General features: G+C 45.3%; 1 protein-coding gene across 2 annotated transcripts in view; it reads left to right on the plus strand.

Annotated features, from left to right (window-relative positions):
- TMEM63C (transmembrane protein 63C) overlaps positions 1 to 21,445 on the plus strand; it is an 82,570-nt gene that overhangs the window by 50,086 nt on the left and 11,039 nt on the right. Inside the window, exons 6-18 of one of the 2 annotated variants that reach the window (XM_044436420.1) lie at positions 1,041 to 1,128; positions 2,128 to 2,165; positions 4,741 to 4,883; positions 7,748 to 7,799; positions 8,655 to 8,763; positions 10,443 to 10,516; positions 11,373 to 11,453; positions 12,612 to 12,732; positions 15,157 to 15,290; positions 17,804 to 17,926; positions 19,477 to 19,630; positions 20,061 to 20,167; positions 20,786 to 20,872. In XM_044436420.1, the coding sequence (XP_044292355.1) occupies positions 1,041 to 1,128; positions 2,128 to 2,165; positions 4,741 to 4,883; positions 7,748 to 7,799; positions 8,655 to 8,763; positions 10,443 to 10,516; positions 11,373 to 11,453; positions 12,612 to 12,732; positions 15,157 to 15,290; positions 17,804 to 17,926; positions 19,477 to 19,630; positions 20,061 to 20,167; positions 20,786 to 20,872 (1,311 nt within the window). The remainder of the gene's footprint in view (positions 1 to 1,040; positions 1,129 to 2,127; positions 2,166 to 4,740; positions 4,884 to 7,747; positions 7,800 to 8,654; positions 8,764 to 10,442; positions 10,517 to 11,372; positions 11,454 to 12,611; positions 12,733 to 15,156; positions 15,291 to 17,803; positions 17,927 to 19,476; positions 19,631 to 20,060; positions 20,168 to 20,785; positions 20,873 to 21,445) is intronic. The other variant, XM_044436421.1, reaches the window with a different exon arrangement.

Genomic DNA, 21,445 nt, shown 5'->3' on the forward strand with positions numbered 1-21,445 from the left:
CTCCTTAAGAGTAAGGTAAGAGATCAAAAACCTTTCTCAGGTCAGAAAAACAGTGTTGTCAATATACACAGCCACAGGCTATACCATATACAACAGCCTTCCCCAACCAGGTGCCCTTCAAATGTAGTTAGAAGTTGTGGCTCAAAGTAGCTCAGGGGGAACAGAGGAAGAACCCTGCTAGATAAGGCCCCTGGTCCATTTCATCCAGTATTCTGTTCACACACTGAGTAAGGTGCTGCCCTTTGGAAAAGCGCCACAGAGCATATACGCTGATGTTCTCAGTTATCTGGGAAAGCCAGTCATGCCAGCAAGCACTGTTTGTTAGCACAGTGTAACAATATCACATTGGATACTGCCCTTGGTCAATGCAGTAAGACTGATGGAGTTGATGGCTTAAGATACCTTTGGCTCTTCCAGAGTGTCACACTCATGGAACCTCTTAGTCTTCCTCTCCACCCCCACCCCATTAGAGCTTAGCTTACTGGGCTCTTTTGCTAGGAGCCAGCTGGGCTGAAATGCATTTAAGCAGCTCTTATTCCATCCAGCCCAGAACAATGCCAAAAGTGAATACATACCATCTTGGTGTCTCTGATTCATTAAGGTATTATTGTCAGCTACCTCAGAGCTCCCCCCCCTTGTTTCCATCCCTGCTGCAATATATCCCATTGTCTGCATAACTATTCTAGTGCAATTAATGCTCTACATCCATTGGAGAAGGGAGACTTCTGTTTCTTGTGGCCTCTCTTGAGCATTAAGAGTTCGGGTCCTTGGCGTTCTGGTACAGCAATTTGAAGGCCTCAAACCCCCTCATCTTTCTCATTCACTCTTCCTCCTCTCTTGCTGGCTGCTGTCTCTGGGGCTTGGTGAATGCGAGTGAGAGCTAGGCACTTACAGTTGATGAATAATGTTTCCTTCTTCCCTTTTGTTTCTTTTTTCCTCTAATCTGATTCACATAATCCTCCTCACTGCTTTGCCTTCACTTTCTCCTTTCTCCCTCCCACATACTTCCTCTTTCTGTCTCTCTTCCAATATACGGGAAGCCTGACATCACTTTTCTATGGAGAGCAAAGTGAAAAAGAAAAATCCCCATCGGAGACCAGCCCACTGGATGCTGAAAACAAAGATGTGGTGAGTCTCAATAGAGAAAACCAGAGGGAATGGTACCCTGCATGCAGAGAAGCTTCTTTCTATCAATGTCTGCCTAGCACTGGTCAACCTTGCTTGCAAGAAAGTGTAGGGCAGGGGAAATGGTTGCTGATGTTTTCAGAGAACTCTGTTTTTTCTTTCCCTAGCTGTGTAGCTGCATGATAAATCAAAATTAAAGATAAGGCAAGAAGCAAACAAATGGGGAAGCAATGTTGGGCAATCTTAATGCTCTTCATCGATTGCCTTCACTGTTTCTAATCTGCATGCTGCCACTTTTTAATTTCATTCAATTACCTTGCTAGTTGGGACATGGCTATGAAACAACTGACAAGTTGAGTCAGGCAAAGGGTCCATCTGTCTAAGGCTCCTGTATTTGGCAATAGCTAATGCTTTAGCAGACAGAAGCAACGTCCAATTCTGGCTTGCTGGAATTCCTCATTCATCCCGCAAAGCATCTTCCTTGGGCCACATCCCCTTTTGGCTTTCAGAGCAAAATTAGACCCCCTTTACCTCAGGGCAGCAGGGAGGTATTCAGCAGAAATGTTTGGAAAGGGCAAAAGCACTGCTGCCGTCTCCCGGTGCTTCATTCCCAGTGGTTCAGCAGTTAGACCAGTCAGATGGCCAGTTCCTTCCATAGCCATCCCCTGCTGTATCATCTTGCTTCTCTAGAGGAGATTTGGGGAACCCTGCGGCCATTCAGGTATTGCTGGACTCCAACCCCCATAATCTCTTACCATTGGCCATGCTGGCTGAGGCTGATGGGACCTGGCGTTCAGCAACAACCAGAGGGTCAAATGTTCTTCATCTCCCTTTTAGGCAGTCTTTTCTAGGATCAGGTTCATTTTCTTTGCTCTGCATGTACCAGTGCTGCATGACTGCAGATGTGGGTGCAGCCTGAAGTTTTTTGAGATGGCAGCGAACAGTGTTTCTTGACTAAATGATCTCAAGCGGCTCATTCCATTTCTCCAACTCCCCTTCTAGGGCTTCTGCTCCTGGCTCCTTTCCGTCTACCAGATGAAGTGAGTACATGTCACTTGCAGCAGTAACTGTCTTCTGTGCCTCACTCTGCCTTTCCTGTAGCAAGGTCATCTTCAGTGAAAATCATGATGATATCATTTGCACTTCATTTGCAACTAGATAGTCACCTCCATAAGCAGCAGTCCTGGATGTGTATCTGTGAAAATAAGACAATGTGAGCCCAGTGAGGCTTACTTCTGAATATTTTATTATTTATTAGATTTATGTCCCACCTTTTTTCTTTTTTTAAAGAACTCAAAGTGGCTTACGTCATTTTCCTCTCAGTCTTCTCTCCACAACAACAACCCTGTGAGGTAGGGTGGGCTGAGTGTCTGTTACTGGCCCAGAATCACTCCATGACTGAGCAGGGACTAGAACCCACTTTACCTGAGTCCCACTCATAACTACCACACCACACTGGCTCTCCTATATGTGAGTACGTACACATGTCATTGCTTTGTTCATTGAGATTGAAGAGCAGGTAGAATGAGATCTTTTATTTTATCTATTTTTGCTGTTCTCTTCCTGCCATCTAGTGCTAATGAGCTTCCCATTTAACCATGCATCATACTGAGCTGAGAGAGCCAGATTGAGAGATCTGCATGTATTATTTATTTATTATTAGATTTTTATCCCACCCCATTAGCCATAAGGCTTCCTGGGAGGCCCACACATTTTATAAAGTTTGTGGAGAATCTCACTTTTTCTCCCTTGCCCAAAGCACCACTTCAGGGGACTGACACTGATCACATTGTTTGAACCTACAATCAAAGGTGCAATGAAAGGAGCCCAGGGGGGGTCATAGCACTCCCCCTTATTTTGGAAGGGACCCTGGTTGAATAATCTTGGAAATAGGTGTTGCTTGGGGGTGTAATTTTGAAGTGTGTGGCTCTTAATATACCCTTAATATAGTAGTAAATATTCTAAATTTGCCACTATATCACTGCAAAAGTAAACCACAACCCCCATATTACAAATCATACAAAGTTATGAATCCAGCAAGTGGCAGGTGATACTTGTATTTAGTATGCATTAATGGTTTTTTAAGCTATATTCATACCCTACTTTCCAGCCAAAAAGCTCTCAGAGTGGCTTTTGTGGAATTAATAAGGCAGTTCCTGCTCACAGGCTTGCTATCTAAAAACACGACATACAAGGAAAAAGGGACAGGGAGGGAAGAAGAAAAAAAAGAAACTTGGGCACTAATTATCTACACTATATAAAGCTATATTCTGCCAAGAGCAGCAGTCTGGGTGGACAATCACTATTTGGTTTCTTGTACTTTTCTGTGGACTCTGCAACCACTGACTTTGGGTTGCAGAGTCCACAGTGTGGGCGCAAGTGTGGGTCATCCCCCGTGAGTCCAGAGTCCAAAGTTTAGGGGTTCCAGTTTCTCAAAATTTCCAGTAATCTTTTATTGTGCTCTCATTGGATCCTTGGTGAATCACACGTAAAGTAGCCTGACTAAGCCCATCAGAAGTCATGGCTAATTTTCCCCATTGATTCAAGTGAATAAACTCCAGTTATGATACTTTTCTTCCACTAGCCATTATTTCTCCCAAGTAATTCTGGAGCTAAGAGTTACTAGAAAACACCTATTGGCCTCACAGAGCTACAATTCCCAGAACGGTTTATCAGTCAGTTCCTCTTCTCCAGGAACTCTGGAAGCTGTATTTCTCTGTATGAGGAATAGGTGTCCACTAACAACACTCATTATCCTGTTACCACTGGAGAGCAGAAAGATTCTGCTTCATTTCTCCCCATTTTCTCTTCCCATCAGTGGTGGAACTGGAGCTCACAGTGATGCAGCTCAGCACTTTTTCATTAGTATGGATGCTGGTGTCACCTGCCATCCCCCTTAGAATTCTCAGTTCCCTCTGAAATGAACTGGAATCCTTACAGCAGCTGGGAGGGAAGTTAATTTCCCCAGCTCTGTGGAAATACAGAGTATCTGGGGGTGACTTTGCCTTAAATGGGCAAGTTTCATATTTTCTGCTGGACTTAGCTGGCCAGGCCAGAGAAGGGGCAGAGGCAATGTTTGTCTTCCATCCTCTGTCTTGGGAGATTTTCACTGGACCAACTTTTTGAGGTGTGCTTAGAAGGGGGAGGGAAGGAGTAGAGGGAACTGAGGCTAAATCTGCCCTAATTTCCCTGGTCTCCTCCGCTCCTTACCTACTAGAAAGCCTCCTTTCCTCCTCCTCCAGGGCCACTCTTCCAGAGTTAGCCAGTAGTTGTCTCCAGAGTGGCTTCAGCAGGAGGAGTCTTGGGCTGGATCTCCAAGGCCTCCCATGGTCCCTGGGAGTCTCTCCAGGGGACTGCAGGATTACTCTCTGAAAGCTTCAATTTCAGTTTCAGAGTTTTCACACTTGTCCTATTGCCACTGCTGTTCATCTTTCTTAACTGTGTATACCGTTTTTTACTCCTGGAAGTAGGGATAGAAATCCACATAAATCCAAGTAGCAAAGCCCTTCACTGTTGTTACTGTGTCTTCCATTTTGCATGGGCATGCAAGAAGATCCAAGTGTAGAGGAGGCTTCTTTGTGACTTTCAGTTAACATGCCTCCATCCCTTTCTCAGAGATGAGGAAATTCAAAGCAAATGCGGAATTGATGCCACCACCTACCTCTCCTTCCAGAGGCATATACTGGTGCTGCTTATGATCATCTGCGTGCTCTCAGTGGCTGTCATCCTCCCCGTCAACTTCTCTGGCGACCTTCTGGGTACGTAGCACTCCAAATCCACTGGGTAACCCCACAGCCGGGTAGGAGTCTAGCCTCTCTGGGATCTGGTGGGCTGTTTTTATTATCTTGGACCAGCTTGGACATTGTGGCCTTTCCAAGGAGTTTCAGAGAAACTAGTCTGCTGGAAGAAGCAACACTGAGAAAATGGAAATGGCCAAGAAGTGAGCAAAACAAGGCCAGGGAAGTGCTGCCATGTAAAGTCAAAGAGAGGCAGAAATTGGAAATCAGAGGATCAGATTCAGTGTCAGTTTTAGGCTTCGATAGGCCTTGAGCAAGGCACCCTTAATGGACCCCCTCCCTCAGTGAGTCTATCTTCTTACCACCCTTCCCACCAGCAGCTGTTGCTCTTCTTCCTCTTCCTTCGTTGCTACCACCGAGCAAGTACATAGCGGCCTCTGCACCTCCTCTTCCTCACCACCACTCTTGTCTGAGCCAGAGCAAGAGGCAGGCGAGCAAACAGATTGTAGCAAGGAAGAGGAGAAGCAGCCCCAGGAGGTTCTTGTTGGTGGGCCTCTGCGGGGACGTGGCTCCTCAGCAGATGCCCATCAGTGTTTGACGTAGATGCCAGCCCCGGTTCAATTAAGCAGGATGGGAAGTACATGATTGCACCTCGGTCTTTTTCAGCTTTCATTGAGTCACACTTTTTCATGCCTTGTTCTGGACAGGGACCGTGGGGGAAGGAGGCTAGCACTTGCTGCAATTATTCAGACAAATCTCTCCACCTGAAAACTGCTACGTTTTTTCCATTTGGGGGCAAATTTCTTCATAGAAGGCAGTTTTTGTTGGGTAAATGTCATAAGTAGAAATTGCTTCCCCCAGAGTTTGTCTTTTGTTTTAAAGTCAAACAGACAGAAATGCCATAATGTGTTTCATCTTTTCTAGCTTGGTTCCAGAACAAAGCATTTCTGTCCTTAAAGCATTCACAGTGCTTCCAGAATTGATCTGGAGAGCACTTTCCCCTTGATCTTTGAGCTGGGAAGCAATATTCAGTTCAGATGAGGGGATACAGTGACACATAAGCCCACACATAGGAGGCGATTGGTTATTTCTTTCACTGTGACTTGTGTTTTCCTGTGACAGGGGAGACAGGATAAGATCCCAGGGCCTTCTAGTGATGTTGTCTCCAGGAGGAGAGACAGTATGGCTCTGAGCAACAGCTGCTGGAGAACTATAGTATAGGAGGGCCCTGGCCTTTTTGCCCTCCTTGGTGGCTTCCCAGAGTCATTTGGGTTACTTGTGTGGGAAGCAGGACTGGGACCTAGATAGGCCTTTGGGCTGATCCAGCTCTGCTCTCATTGAATTCTCAAATATTAAATTCTCTTGGCCTTTCTTCGGTATCTCAAGGCAGCATGTATGCTTGGGATTTTAGTAATATGATAGAATGCTTCAAGGATGGCCATCCTCTCCATTCTCAGGAACTGCTCTACTATTCAGTCACTTTTGCAGGGAGGCAATTATAATGTTCTTTCAGGAGACTGGTTGGCAGGCATCCTTTTGCCTTTCTAAAGTGCCAGTGAGACCACAGTGGGATGCAAATTCTAGATTCAGTAGGTACCAAACAGGCACTTCCTCACACAATGCAGGGTTAAACCAGAGAATTTGCTGCTACAAAATGGACTGATGATCACCAGCTTGAGTGGCTGTTAAAAGGAATTATATTTGTGGCAGATGAGCAGCTGTCAATGGCTACAGTTCCGATGGCAACAGATTACCTCCAGTAGCAGAGGCAATAGTTCTGTGTACGCCACTTGCTGGAAACCCAGGCTGAAGGGGCTTTTGCACATGTGTCCTCCCTGTGTGTTTCCTAAAGGCAACTGGTTGGCTACTGTGGGTGTAGAATACTGGATTAGATAGGCCTTCACTCTGATCTAGCATGGCTCTCCTTAAGTTCTTATTAAATGAAGCCGGGTAGAGTTTTAAATTTCAAGTTTTCAGGATTTTTTTATATGGCTAGCTTCCCAGAAGACTGTTTAAACAGGACTTGGCTTATGCATGCTTAGTTTCGCAAAGAGGCTTGTTCAAAGCCATCAGCCTTGCTCAGGCACCTCCTAGTTAGTGCCTTACAGATTGCTGATGAATCTGAATGGCCTTTAAGTGAAATTAGATGCCAAAGACTGATAGTCATGATGTGCTACCTCCAGATTAGGAGCAGCTGGCCTCTGAATACTTCTGTATACCAGCTGCTGGGGAACCTGAGTGGGAGGGCATTGTTGGCTTCATGTTCTGTCTGGTGGCTTCCTGGCTGCATCTGGTTGGAGAAATAATTTAATACCGTGCCGATGGAAAGTCACCAGTGCAATGGAGGTTTCTTCCCTTCTCCACCCGGCTACACCATGAAAGAAGCTCCAAAGAGTTCCTCAGCCTTCTGGTGCAGAATTTGAAAGCACATGGGGATTTGGAGTAGAGGGACATGACCACCTGTTTCTGCTGAAGAAACAACTTCTGCGGCAGCTTTGGACCTAAGCTCATGCTTGAAGAAAGCTGTGCAGATGGACCTTTAGTCTGCCCCAGCATGGCTGCTCTTAGCCTCTTGTCTTCTTCACCTAAAAAAGTGAGCCAAAATGTCAATCAAAGCTTGACTTAATATGGTAAGCAAGCTTTGGGACAAATCGCTTTCAGAACCCAGTCTAATGTACAGTCCATCTGTTGGTTATACCCAGGTCAATCACTTGACAAATCAGATGAGATCCCCAGCATTATGAAAGCAACTAAAACCTTAACCATTTCACTGTGTAGAATGTTGGGAGGCCAGTGGGTGCCACTGTTGTTGTTTTTTAAACAGTGTCCATTTTGTGACAGTGTCCTTGGATGTCTTTGACCTGCTCATATTGTTCTCTTTTTAGGAAAGAACCCAGCTACCTTTGGCCGAACCACAGTCGCAAATGTCCCCAAAGAGTAAGTAATTTCACATCCTCAGAGCTGTGCTGCTTGCTGTTTGAGGTGATGGCTGTAGGGGGCAAATAAGCCACATGTGCATACAGATAGTTCTTCATCCACACGTGTTAACCAGTAATATGGAAGCCTTTTTGCTTGACAGGATGATAACTGCTTGTGTGCTTACATCTGTATGCTCACATCTGTAGATGCATGTGTGCTTCATTAGTGATATGAGCAAAATTCAGGTAGAAATCGCAAACTGCATGTGAGTTTTCTCTTTCTCCAACCAGCAAAGAAAGAAGTGAGGGAGGAATAACAACCCAGCCAGCCTGGTTCACTTACTGCAGGAATTCTTTTGAGAATTGCCGTAATCTGATGCTAACAAATCCAAGGCCACTGTTTTCTGCACTGCAGTCTTTTCTCTCTTTTGTTCACTGCTGGGCTTTGCATGGTCCTTCCACACAAACAGTCTAAATCATACTCCAGAATTTATATTAATCACCATGTAGAGCAGGTGTGTAAGCCAGATTCAGCTCACCTGGACTTCCAGACCACTATCCCTGGTTGCCCTGTTGGCTTTCCCCCCTTTCCTCCAACTGCCAGTCATCTGATGGTTTCCCAGCTTTTGCACATTTTCACCCATCCAAATGGTTGAAGTGCTTCTCCTAAGGCAGGAAGAGCTTTAAGTTAAAATGTGATCATATTTTCAGGCCCTGCTGCCCCTTGCCCTGCACACCAGTGGAATGTGGCCCCAGAGGGCTTCTCCATAACTGAATTGGGGGGAGTAGAAAGAGGCTCAACCTCCCTTATGGAGGGTTAGAAAGGCTCTGGTTTGAAAAATGCCTTCCCCACCCCCCCTTTTTTTCCTTGCAGTGACCGTCTTTTGTGGTTACACAGTATCTTTGCTCTCCTTTATTTCATCATCACTGTCCTGTGCATGGCTCATCACTCCATCCAACTTGAATACAAGGAGAATGAAAAGGTAAAGAATGCTACAGCCCCTTTTAAATCTTTTTGTTCTGCCCTTTCCAAGAAATTCTAGACAGTGAGAAGTTCTGTTGTCATTTGTTGTTTTGCCCTGGATGGGCATTCTTGCACCCAGAGATGCAAACTTGAGCTGCATTGATGTTTTCTTCTATGGAGGCATCAGGTAAAGTACCAACCCACCATAAATAAACTTGCCAGGTAGCCCTGGGCAGATTACAGTCTTGGAAGGGGCATCATGGGTTGTCTAGTCTCATCCTCTGTTCTTTGTAAGAAATCCAGTGCTGAAACATCATCAGCTTGAAGACCACCAGCAAGGAAAAGCCCACTTATCTCCCAGGTCAGGGGGTGGGCAGTATGTAGGCCACATACCCTCTCTGCCTCCTGTAAAATTCTATGAAATGACCTGCCCCCCACAACCTGGCTTCCAAATTTGCAGCCAAAATTGGTGCTGTGGCAAGAAAAAATGCTGACTTTCTAAAGATTTTTTTCCGAGTGATGCTATGGTGCCAGAGTTTGGCAGCATATTTAGCAACAATTTCAAGAGAGGTGTAGTGACAATTGCTGCCCAGACCAACGGCAGTTCCTTACACTGGGTAATTGATTCTGTTGCTACCTCTCAGTTAATTAAGACATTTCTCTTAATCTTCATCCTAAATGTTCCCTTCTGCAACTAAAACCCATCAGATCGATCCTTGCCTGCAGACAAAAACAAGTGTGTCTTCTGTGTTGTTGGCTGCCTATTGGACTACTGTTCCCATCACCCTTCACCATTGGCTATACTGGCTGGAACTGATGGGATTTACAGTCCAGCAACATCAGAAAGGTCATGTGTTCGCCATCCCTGCCTTATATTTGAATAATCCACCCCAGTTTTCTCTTCCTGAGTTAAATATAATCCAATTTTTTGATATTTTGTTATAGGACCTCTTTTCCATACCTTTGACTCATTGCCTTCCTCTGAACCTGTTCCAGTTTGTCTACATACTTTGTAAAGTGTGGCACCAAGAACTGAGAGCAGCTTTAGATCTTGAAAGTATGCTGTTGATGTCCTCTTGTCATATTTCCTGTCTAAAGTCCAGATGGTCAATTCACACATCTCCACCTACAGAATTAAGCAGATGCGCCTTTCACCGGGGTGGAGATGTATGTGCTCCTGACTCTCCAGGCCTTATGCAAGCAGTAGGAGCAGACTGATTCACAAAGCCATCCTAAACCTCAGGTCCTCTCCTGTACAAAGAGAAGAATTCTGACCCGTAGGGTTGCTTTGAGGATCAGTAAAGCAGTTCGCACAATTAAAAAAATCCATCCATTAACACAATACGTAGCTGAAATTGAGAGAGTGGATTTCTCCTTAATGCTTTTAAAAGAAAGAATGAGTCCTAATCTCTCCTGCCACCCAGCAGACCATTCCCTGTTGTGGAATCTTGGAGTCAGATGGCTCCCTCAGTGTGCCCTTAATGGGAACCACCATCCAGGCAGGAAGACTTCCGGGGTTTCTACTGCTTGTTCCTTGCACTGGTCCTTCAGCATAAGGTAGGGCTTACCTGCCTGCCCAGTTTCAGAGCTGATCTTCATTAGCATGGAATTCTAGGTATCCTGCTTGTGTCAAAAAAGTTCTAGTTCTTTGGCGCTAGGTGCCTCCGCTTTAAGGATTTTTCCCTTCTTCTACCTCAGGTAGCCCGGACATTGATGGTAACTGGGATTCCCAAGGAGATCACAGATCCCTCCCTTGTTGTCAAGCACTTTCAGTAAGTACAACTACATAGGTGGCTGTTGCCTGCGCTTTCCTAGACCAGCTAATAATAATCCTGGATGGGTGGCAGATTTGTGCTTTTAAAAAATGGGTACAAAACTATTGCACATGGCACGTGGACATTTGAATGGCCAGGTTTCCCTGCAACGAAGATTGAAACGGACGTGATTTTTTCACACCAACCATGAGTGAGAATCAGATCTAATTTGAAACTAGATAGCTAAGAAGGAATCAGTGACAAGTTCTACCAGGGAAGCCAGCCTCTCGTGTGTCGAGATGCTTTGCTTCCTGCTGCAGCAATAGCAAGCATTAGTCCCTCTTCTCTTCAAATGTTTCTTCCAAGGCAAGGAACTCGGAGGCCTGCAAATGAGGTTCCCCTTGGCCCCCATCAGCCCCAGTTGGTGTGGTCAGTAGTCAAGGATGAAGGTAGCTGTAGTCCAACAATATCTGAACTTTAAACATTTTAAGGAAAGTGGTCTTTTAAAGTTGTTTATTTAATACCATTGTTTATTTAATTTCTGTACTGCCCAGTAGGTGAGACTCTCTGGTCTGATCATTGATTGGGCATCAGTCCCCTTTTTACAAAGTGTGCATTTGTGGAGTGGGAGGGTGGGATGCTTCAAAAGTGCTGAAGAATTGTTGGCTTCTGGTCTTAGCAGAGTAAGATACATTCTTAAAGGAATGTCTCATTTTTAATTGGCTAGTTGTCACTACAGCTTTAAAAGAAAAAGGGAGTCCATGTTCCATTGCACCCTCTGGATGTAAAGTTTGTTAAGGCACCAGGAAGAGCATCCCATCCTTCCCCCAAAAGGGGCATGTTCTTTACAGATCTTGATAATCTCTCCTCACAGTGAGGCTTACCCGAGCTGCACAGTGACTGGTATCCAGTTTTGCTCTGATGTCCGCAAACTGATGAAGCTTGATTCAGAAAGGTTTGTCGTCGTCCCGTCCCCATCCGCCCCACCCCTATTCTCAATCTCTCCCTCATTCTCAATCTCTCTTGCCTTCTTTGCCTTGCGGGGATTTGTTTCTTGGGCTTTTTATGCTTCTGTCCTGAGATCCTTATGCAGAGAGACAATGCGAGAACAAGGCAGTAACAAGCATCATTGACAAGGATGTCATCACCAAACCAAGAGAATTACTTCAGATGCATTGTGAAATATCTTTTCGACATGCCAAGGACTTGCATCTCAGCCATATTTGCTTGAGTCTGTAGTTTGCTCCTAAAATACAAATACTGTAACCTTAACATTGGAACTAGGGAGGAACCAATCTGTCTATTTCTGGTGCCATGTCACTGTTACATGTTTTTACCTTTAATTCCATTCAGTTTTTGAACTAATTGACAATCTTGCAAACCTCAGAGTAGCTTTGCTAATTAACCTTTGCTCCATGAAGAGAAAGAGCTTTCATTTGCAGATGGAGAATTGTACTCATGGAAGGACCCATACTCACAGGGCACAATGTTAGGAACCAAGCCATATTTTAATAATGAAGAAAATTTCGGCAAACTGCAATAACAGAAAATAATATGTGTCCAAATCAGAAACATGAGCTTATACAGAATTAAATTGGAAATATATAGCTTTTTTTCTCATTAAGATAGCAGTTCTGAAAGAAGAAAAGAAAGGGGGAAAAGAATAAAAACAATAACAATGTAATAATGTTAATACATTATCTCAAAGCATGTCTTTGAGTACATATTATGATGCGGCATTTCAACATTAGGAGTAATGCAAAATCCAATGGATAGTTGAGTGCACTTACCAAGGCATTAGGAGAGACAAGATCCTCCAAACTGAGATTTTGGTATAATAGGATAGCATACAAAAGCTTTTAATAAATTAACTAACTAACTATACTTGGAAAGATTCTTCTGCGTGCAATCAGGGAAGTCTTATCTATGGAGAGAGTCCAGTAGATCCGATCCATTAGGGCCCATTTAAAGTCCTCTCATATTTCCTGGCACTGCTCACAGGTAACACATTGGCCTTTTATAGTCATAATTATGGACAATAATTAATTCTGACATAACAAAAGTAATTTGTTTAGAATTCTGTTTAGAAACCTCTGTCGTTCTGTTCTGACAGGCGCAAGGCCATGAAGGGGAGGCTTTACTTCACCACCAAGGCTCAAAAGGAGGGGAAGATCATGATCAAGATCCACCCCTGCTCCCGCATCTTCTGTTGCCATTTTTGTGGCTTTGAGGAGGTATGAATTGAAAGTCAGGCTCCTGATACACATCGAATAAGTAAGCTTGCACCTGGGCGTCTTTGTTTGCCCATTGTTCCACTGGCTTGTTCATCTGCCATTTTCCAAGGTATGCCTATAGACAACCTCTTCAATCCTGGGAAATGGGACCCAGTACAAGAATTTTTTTTAAAATTCCAATAATATGAGAGTGGCTTTCCTGATCCTGTCCCAACTAAGTTCATGGCAGAGCTGAAATTTCAACTGCAGATTTCCAGCTATTGTTTACAACTGCCACACAACTTGTCTTCACCTGGTGGGCAAGAATCCACAACTCAGTTAAGCCATTGTCTGAGATGGTTTACCTAAAAATACACAATTTCTGGCTCTTCCTACTATAGTTGTCCTACCATTATCAAGACTCTACAATATATAAATAGCATCTGTATTTATTAAATTATACAATCGTATAAACTCATAAATGTTTAGACACATAGAATTCTTAAATCACAGTGTATACAATGGATACTGTCAACCACATATTAAAGATACTATGGACAGCAGAACAGTAAAAGCCTGTCTCAGCTTAAGATCTTTTTCAAGTTGATGTAAAAATAGCTTCTAACTTTGTGGCAGGAGTGGGGAAATGTTTTCTAATCGTATTCTATTAACTTCTCAGAATAGCTTTATGATAAGTTGAATGGTGCAGTTCCTTCATCCCACATTTTCAGTCATTATGGAAATGCTTCTTAATATTCCTCTGCTTGATACTAGGAACATAAGGTGCTGGCTTTCACGGAGCCATCCTGGATCCATCTAGCCCAGTCTTGTCTGACACGCACCGTTTTCAGGGTTTCAGGCAGGATTCTTTGCAGTCCTGCCTGGAGATGCTGGGGGTTGAACCTGGGACCTTTGGCATGCAAACCAAGTGCTGTCACTGAGCTACAGCCCCTCTTCTGTAATAAGCATGACATAATGAAAGCCAAATTTCGCTTTGTCTCAGCCACCAATCCAATTTTCTTTTATTTCTGTCTGCCCTTCCCATACAAGCCCAAGGGAAATACGAATACAGCTAAAATTTCCCAGGGCTTTTATCAGATGTAATGTCCACTTCCTTCAGAGGAAGGAGTCGAAGGATGACTCCCGCAGGCCTGCCGCCGCCTACGTTCCCTGTGGCCACATCTTTTGGAGAATTGTGCAGGGACTCTGCAGTGCACATGGCACCTTTCTGGGCAGACCAGACCCCTGATGGGCCAGGGTCCCCGCTGAAGTGGAGGAAGCCACAAGGGAACGTCCGTATGGCTTGCAGGTGCCTTCGTGCGTCAACTGAATGAGCAACCCAGCAGCGGACCGCCCCACTCTCCTCCCCGACATTTGTTTTGAGGGAGAACATGTGAACTCCATCAGAGAATGGAGAAAGAGGTGGACAGCCCCCACACTTCTTTTTCTGAAAAGAAAGAGGGTATTTAAAGGCCATTAACCAGTAGATTTACCCTGCGAAGGTTTCTAACTTTACTGCTTTGGAATTGTGCATTTTGCAGGCAGGGCAGCTGCCTCCGTGTGAGTGGACTGCAGGCGCTTGGCATTTGGGGCACCGTTTGAAAGTGCTGCTGGAGAAGTTCAGTTCTGCACACTTTTGAGTAGATGGGCAGTAGTTTTGTCTTACTTGCTTCTTGGTAGGCGTAAAATCCGTAGCGATCACATCTGGGACTGCCCACTGTGCCTCTGGCCTCTCCCACAAATGGAGTGGGGCCTGCAAGACCTTTTCCATGCTGCAGGTGCCTCATATGGAAAAAGTTTCCCACCCCGATTTAGATAAGGTTTTCCTCTCCCTTCAGCATAAAGAATGTTCCCAAAGTGGCTGACCGATCAAAAAAAGTTTTAAAAAATCACAGAATCCTTTGCCCTTCTCTGAAAATGCTTCAGCTAGCTTCGTCTCGAGGCTTGGTTGGAAAATACAGCCTGGCAACCAGCTGCTGCTGTTGTTGCTGAATCCATCATCTCCTTGACAGAGTTATTGCTGTCCTTTTTAAAGTGGCGCCTGCCTGAAGAGTCTGGACAGATGCCAGTAATCTCCCCCTGTCAGGAACACACCTTCTTAGTGCCTCACTCCAGTGGAAATTCCAGGGTTAGAATTTGGCAGCTGCTGAATGTTTATTTGATACAAAAACTGTTGTAGAGTCTGGCCTTCAACTTTTACTTAATCTTCTGCAAAAGAGTCTAATCAGTTTATTCTTTGTGATGAAAATGCCTGGATTAAAGCAGCATCTGTCATGCCAGGCAGCCTCCCAAGGAACTATTTTGTGTTTGGAGTTTATAGAGAAATGGAAGGCATGCAAACAGAAGGGGCTAACTTCATTCAACGTTTACTCTACCTGACATTTCCAAGAAAAGCAAAACATATCAATCTTTTCTCTTTTCTCTTTTTGTTAATGTGGCTGCTAGGTGGATGCTGAGCAATACTATGGGGAGCTGGAAGAGAAGCTGACAGATGAATTTAATGCTGAACGTGGCCGGATTGCTCTCAAGCGCCTCGACATGGCTTTTGTCACCTTCCAAGATGAAAGAATGACAGCCACGTGAGTGTCCCCTAGTACTGATCTTTTCTCTTACGAGGAGGTGGAGAACCTGTTTTTTCTGCTGGGACTACTCTGGTGGCAGGGAGCAGGGAAATCCAGTAGGGGTAGGGGTCCCCTTTGCCTTTTGTTCCCTCTTTCTGCCTCCCCTTTTTTCTCTCCGCTTCTCCAGAGCCAGGTTTTGGAGGGCCTTTGAGCAACATACCCTGCATTGGTTCCTCCATCAGCGAGTCTGCCTCTTCTCCACCAGGGTCACCAGCTGCTCCCATGTCTCGGCCAACCTCTCCCAAATGCTCCTCTTTCTCAGCATTGCTCCCGTGTGCTTGTTTCGCAGGCAGAGACCCAGTGAGCAGTGAGGCAGCAGCATCTCCTGCTCATCCTTCTCATCACCACCATCTAGGTTGGACTGAGTGGTTGGTGAACAGGCAGCTTGCAGGGGTGAAAAGGAAGAGCAAGTCCAGGGACTCTTGTTCGTGGGCACCTGCTGGGCTGAGGGCCTTCAGCAGCTGCCCTGCTACATCTGTCCTGGGCAACCACCCTACCTCTGTTGTCCCTCCTGCATTTTCCTCCCTGCCCCATAGTCTTCCTGGAAAAGGACACATTCCTCTCACTAGAAGTCTGAACTGACCACTTCTAGAGGGATGTTCAGATTAGGGCAAGGAGCACCTGAAATCAGGCCAAGCAGATTGCCAACCTCTTTCTCTGACGCCTTGATGCTGTAGTGCTTTACTATTTCACCCTGCTTGCCCTCACTGAATTTAGGTCGCTGCTCTGAGGTTGTCAGTTCAGTTCATGATAAAGAGAGGGCTTGAAGCCTGCTGAGTGGCTTGTGAGTTGGTGTCTGAGTTGGTGTCTGCCTTTCAGATCTTTCCTTTGCAGTCTCTCTTTCCACTGGTTTCCCAGTGCAGGAACACCAGACCAGAACATGTCTCACTTCATGCCAAAATAAATCTACTTCTGTATCCCCGAACAGAGACTCTGGAAGCACCTCTTTTCAGCAGCCCACAAAGAGAGCCTAGCTTGATCCTGCCAGCACAGTTTGGCACTGTATCTCCTTTCACTCAGCCATAGAAGCATTGCAGGGCATGGCCTGAAGTCTGTGATATAAGCAGCCTTGCAGAAGTTCTGCACATCTGCCTCTGGCCAGTGCCTGGATGGAGCACTGCCTGGGAATCCACATTTGAGGTCCATCATGGATATAAATATAATAACCAAGCATATTGGCCACATAGGAAAGAGATTCCCAAAAGGAAAGTGATCCCTTGTTAGAGATGCCACTGGAAGGCTGAGCTTCATCAGTGTATCCCTGCCTCTCTTCCCAGTTTCTGAAATGTTTGGATACTGGCAAGCCTGTGAAAGCACTGGACATGGTGCCATCCCCTCCCCACGCACCTCCCCTGTCCTCATGGTAGAATTGTAGATCTTCAGCCAAATGGCCACGGCTCATTTCCACAGCCACTAATTATCTTGTGGCTCACTGGCCTTTGTGAAATTTTTGCCTCCTTCTCTGGGGTTGAAATTCCTCTCCAAAGGCTTAATTCCTGGTCTTTAAACTAAAATACGGTGGTTCAGTCCTGCCCCAACCCATTGCCTTAGGTTCCACCCCACGTTGGAGCACGGTTCCAGAATGGAGGTCAGCCCTTGGCCTTGAAGAGGTTCAACGGCCTTGCCTTCCTGCATTCTTTGAGGCAGTGCCTTCACTCCTGCTGCTTGTTGGGTTTTGGGTTGGCTCCCACCCTGATAGTTTGCAGGCAAGGAGAAAGAGGGCTTTGCTACAGACCATGGACGATGTGACTGTGCTTTCACAGCACATGTGCTACAGCAGCTTCCCCAACCTGTTATCCTCCAGATGTGTTTGTTGTGCCACAGCTCCCATGCCATCATCTCCAGCCGTGCTGGTGTTATAAACCAATACATCTGCAGGGCAAGGGGCTCCACCTTGGGGAAGGCTGCTTTCAGGTTCCCTTTTAATGTGTTTCCTGAGTGGAACGGCCCTGTTAATGCTGATAAGAATCCTCTCCTGTATGATTCCAAGCAGCAGTGGGAAGGAAACTCCTTTCCTTCAAGACATCAAGCATAACCATAACTAGAAAGATAAAAATGGTTTCTCCTGGAAAGATTTGGTGGGTGTGTTTGGTTCCTATTCGGGGTATAGCTTGTGCTGCACTTGAGATGAGAACAAAATTTTCTCTCCGGGGAGACTGACTAGTTGCTAGGGGAGACCTGTGAGGGAATGGAATTGCCTTCTCTTTTAATAGTTGGCTTTAGTTACATGTCTTGTTGCATTAAATTGTTTTGTGAATCAGGCAGACCCCTGTACACAACCAACCCTTCATCTCTGGCCCACAAACTGAGTGGGGGGTGATAATGTGTTGGGTTCTCATGGCTGAGGGCAGAGACAGCCCTGCCTGAACACAGGGGCCTTCATACCACACTCTGCCAGTTCTTCTCCAGTGCAACGATTCTTTATCCTGAACCACTTCGCTCACACAGTTACCCCTTCTTCTCTTCCCCAGTATTTTGAAGGATTACAGCCGCATCCGCTGCCACAAGCATCCCCAACAGTCATCCGTGACGACAGTGGTGAAATCCCATTGCTGGGGAGTCAGCTATGCCCCCGCCCCAAATGACATCATCTGGTAAACACCTTCATTATCTTGGTTTTCAGAGAGTGGCAAGGCAGGGCACAACTTCCCTTGTTAAGGTTTTTTTTATATTTTAGGGATTTACCATCCTTCACATTTTAACCACAGTAGTGTCACTAGGCAACAGAAGGAGAATTTAAATGTCTCTCTTTGGGCAGTGATTTTAAATGTTGGTGAGTCCAGAGAGAGATCAGTTAATCTGATGCTTCATGGAGATACTATGAGTGACTGCAATAATCAGATGTTAATTTCCAGGGATACTGCATTGCCCTTTTAGGGACCTATTCAGAATTAATGATATTTATTTTGAAGTTTTCTATGCTGCCTGCCTGCATTGCCTCAGGTTGATGCATTATACAATACCAAATACAGTTTTTTTAAAAATGCAAAATAAACGTGCAATTATTTATTTATTTATTTATTTATTTATTTAAACCATTTCTGTGCTGCCCCATCGCAATAAGTCTCGGGGCGGCTCACAACATCAAAAAAAGTCAACCATACATTAAAACCCCCAATACAATAAATCCCCCAGTACCATAAAACCTCAATAAAACCTCAGTGCATTCTCGGCTAAAAAAAAAAAACCTCTAGTGAAATAAATAAATTAACAATTAAAATAAGTTTTAAATAAAAAGGTCTTAGCCTGGCGCTGAAAAGCAAATAACGACGGCGCCAGGCAGACCTCCCTGGGGAGTGCATTCCATAAATGGGGCACCACCGCCGAGAAAGCCCTCCTCCGGGTACTCACCCTCCTAATATCATTCGCAGAGGGTTCCCGGAGAAGGGCATCTGCTGCAGCAGGAGCTTGAGGCTGATTTTGACCCCAGCAGCTTTGCTTTCAGCCACACCAACCGCAAGACAGCATCCCTGAGAGCTTCTCTGAAATTCACTTTGCCTTTCAGGCTGAAAGTGTTTCCCACCCCTGCTTCGTGGGGCAGACAATTCATAGGTAGGGTGCTATGTTGCCACCTGAAACTCTGCTCCGGAAGGTTGGGAGACTCTTCAGTGGCTGGTGCTGAAGGTGCAGAAGGAGAAGGGGATTGGCACATGTGCCCCTTTCTTCTGTCAATGGGATCCTTGTGAGCAAAATTCTGCTCAGGGAATGCAGCCACCAGCACAAAACAAACTGGACCCAACCTGTAGTGCTTTTCCGGGTTCACATTCCACATGCAGCACTGTGGCGGTGCACAAGCAGATGATGCTCAGGCCACCATCTGCAATCTTTTCAAACCTCAAAAAATGCAAAAATCCATAGGTGGCATCTAGCCCCAGCATTTTGTGAAACACTCTAAATCTTGTCCCTCTGCAGACTTTGTAGGTGTTGTCTAACGGACTTCCTAAAAGGAAGTGTTCCCAGCCCACGTTTGGCAAAACTCCCCTTTCCCTTGGCCATTGGCCATGCAGGCCGGGGCGGATGAGAGCTGCAGTACGAAGCAGCTGAGAGGGGGAGCCAGATTGGGAAGTGCTGCCCTAACATTTTGGTGGAGGAAATGGTTGACTTCCCTGCTCATCACTTCCTACTTGTGCTTTCCTCCTCATAGGGAGAATTTATCTGTCCGTGGTGCTGTGTGGTGGGTCCGATTTATCCTGCTCAACATCTGCCTCTTCCTCCTCCTCTTCTTCCTCACCACACCTGCCATCATTGTCAACACCATGGACATGTTCAATGTGACGCGGCCCGTGGAGACCCTCAAGGTGCATCTCCTTCCCCCATTCCTGGGTTCTGCCTCACTGGCACCATGGGTCAGATGTGGGGAGGATGGCATCCCACCCCCTGTTTCTTTGAGCTCACCTGGTCCACCCTCACCTGTCCCAAAACGGGAAGCATGCTTGTCAGTGCAGTGGGCCAGGATTAAGAGCTAAATCTCTTGCTGACTGAGCCTCACCATCTCTGTGCACAGGAGAACCAAGACTGCGCAGTCCTCTCTGTGGTGCTTTGGCTTTGAAGTGGACTTTATCAAGGCACAGTCATGCCCAATGGCAGCATTGGCAGTGATGGGGAGGATCACCCCAGGGCATGTAGCACCAAGCAGAAGTTGCATGCTTTTAATCCTGCTTGCAGAGGGACTATATGGAGAGAAGCGACGGGATATCCAGATAAAGCACTGTGTTTTCTCCTCCCCAGAACCCGATTGTCACTCAGTTCTTTCCCACACTGCTGCTCTGGGCCTTCTCTGTGTTCCTTCCGTTCATTGTGTATTACTCAGCTTTCTTTGAGTCACACTGGACAAGGTAACTCCTATATCCTTATATTCCAAAACTTTCAACTGGCTTAACACTGGAAATGCTGCATGATATCATGCTTTGGGTTAGTCACACTGGTACGTTTTTAAAGTTTCTTTAGAGAAATACCAATAGATTGTGATCTACCATCTGTCCACCAGTGTTCAGCCATGGCTGCTGTTAAAAAAAACTAATAAACACCCAAAAACATAGAACATCTTTGCATTTTCAATGTTAATTTGTTTGTTGTAATAAATGTGTTTCTTGCAAGGTTATAAAATGAAGCCGCAATCTAGAGAGTTTCTAAGCAAATCTTTCAATTGGTATGTTTTCTTTCCTCCTGGCCCCTGGCCTATAAAGAGACCCCCCCCCCTTCTTTTCTCTGCATCAAAAAAATTACTGTATCCAAAGTTCAGCCTGCAAATAAATTCAAACAAAGGTATAAACTTTGCATAGTATATTCCAATTTTCTAGTTGCCAGATTTGGAACTGTTTTGTTGTAGTTGTATTATTTCAGACATTCTACTGAAGAGTATCATCTTAGCTTGTTGTAGTATTGATGTAGTATTGATCGATCTCTCTCTCTCTCTCTCTCTCTCTTCCTGGGATATTTTTTTTTCCTTATAGGTCAACTGAAAATCAGATCACAATGCACAAGTGTTACTTTTTCTTGGTATTTATGGTTATCATCTTGCCCTCTCTTGGACTGACCAGGTACAGATCAAGTTGCATGTGGATCAACTTGGTTTATCACACGCCCCTTGTAGAACCATGACATGGCAGGGGAAGTGGGAGAACAAAGCAGAATTAAAGAAGGGGTTTCCTTTGAGCACATCCCCAGCCTTGGAATTTGTTTCCAGGATCAGAACTGAGCCCCTTGTTCTTCCCACAAAAGTCCACTCCTGACACCATACGCTTTCATTGTAACAGCCTAATATGGAAGGAATGAAAGCAAAGTTTTGCTTTTCTCAGCTAATGGAGAGCTAGAATTCTTTGTTGGTCTACTGCAAAGCACTCTGATCTGCCAGTCAGTCCTGATCTAACTTCTGCCCACCCATGCTGTACGAAAGTCACGCTGTGCTTTTGAGTATGACTGCCATGGTGCCCATGGGAACATTTTCCCCTAATGCTCAAAGTAGAGGTGGGGAGGCACATTTTGAATCAGAACACAGCTGGGGAGTATGGAGGTAAGCATCCGCTCAACGTGAGCTACATTCTAAGTAAGTATTGCCATAATTAGTTTATTAAAAAGATGTAAGTAGCTGTATGCCATGCAGGTAGCACAAC

Source organism: Varanus komodoensis, unplaced genomic scaffold, assembly GCF_004798865.1.
Source record: "Varanus komodoensis strain SLA01 unplaced genomic scaffold, ASM479886v1 scaffold3, whole genome shotgun sequence".
In the NCBI taxonomy this organism is placed as follows: domain Eukaryota; kingdom Metazoa; phylum Chordata; class Lepidosauria; order Squamata; family Varanidae; genus Varanus; species Varanus komodoensis.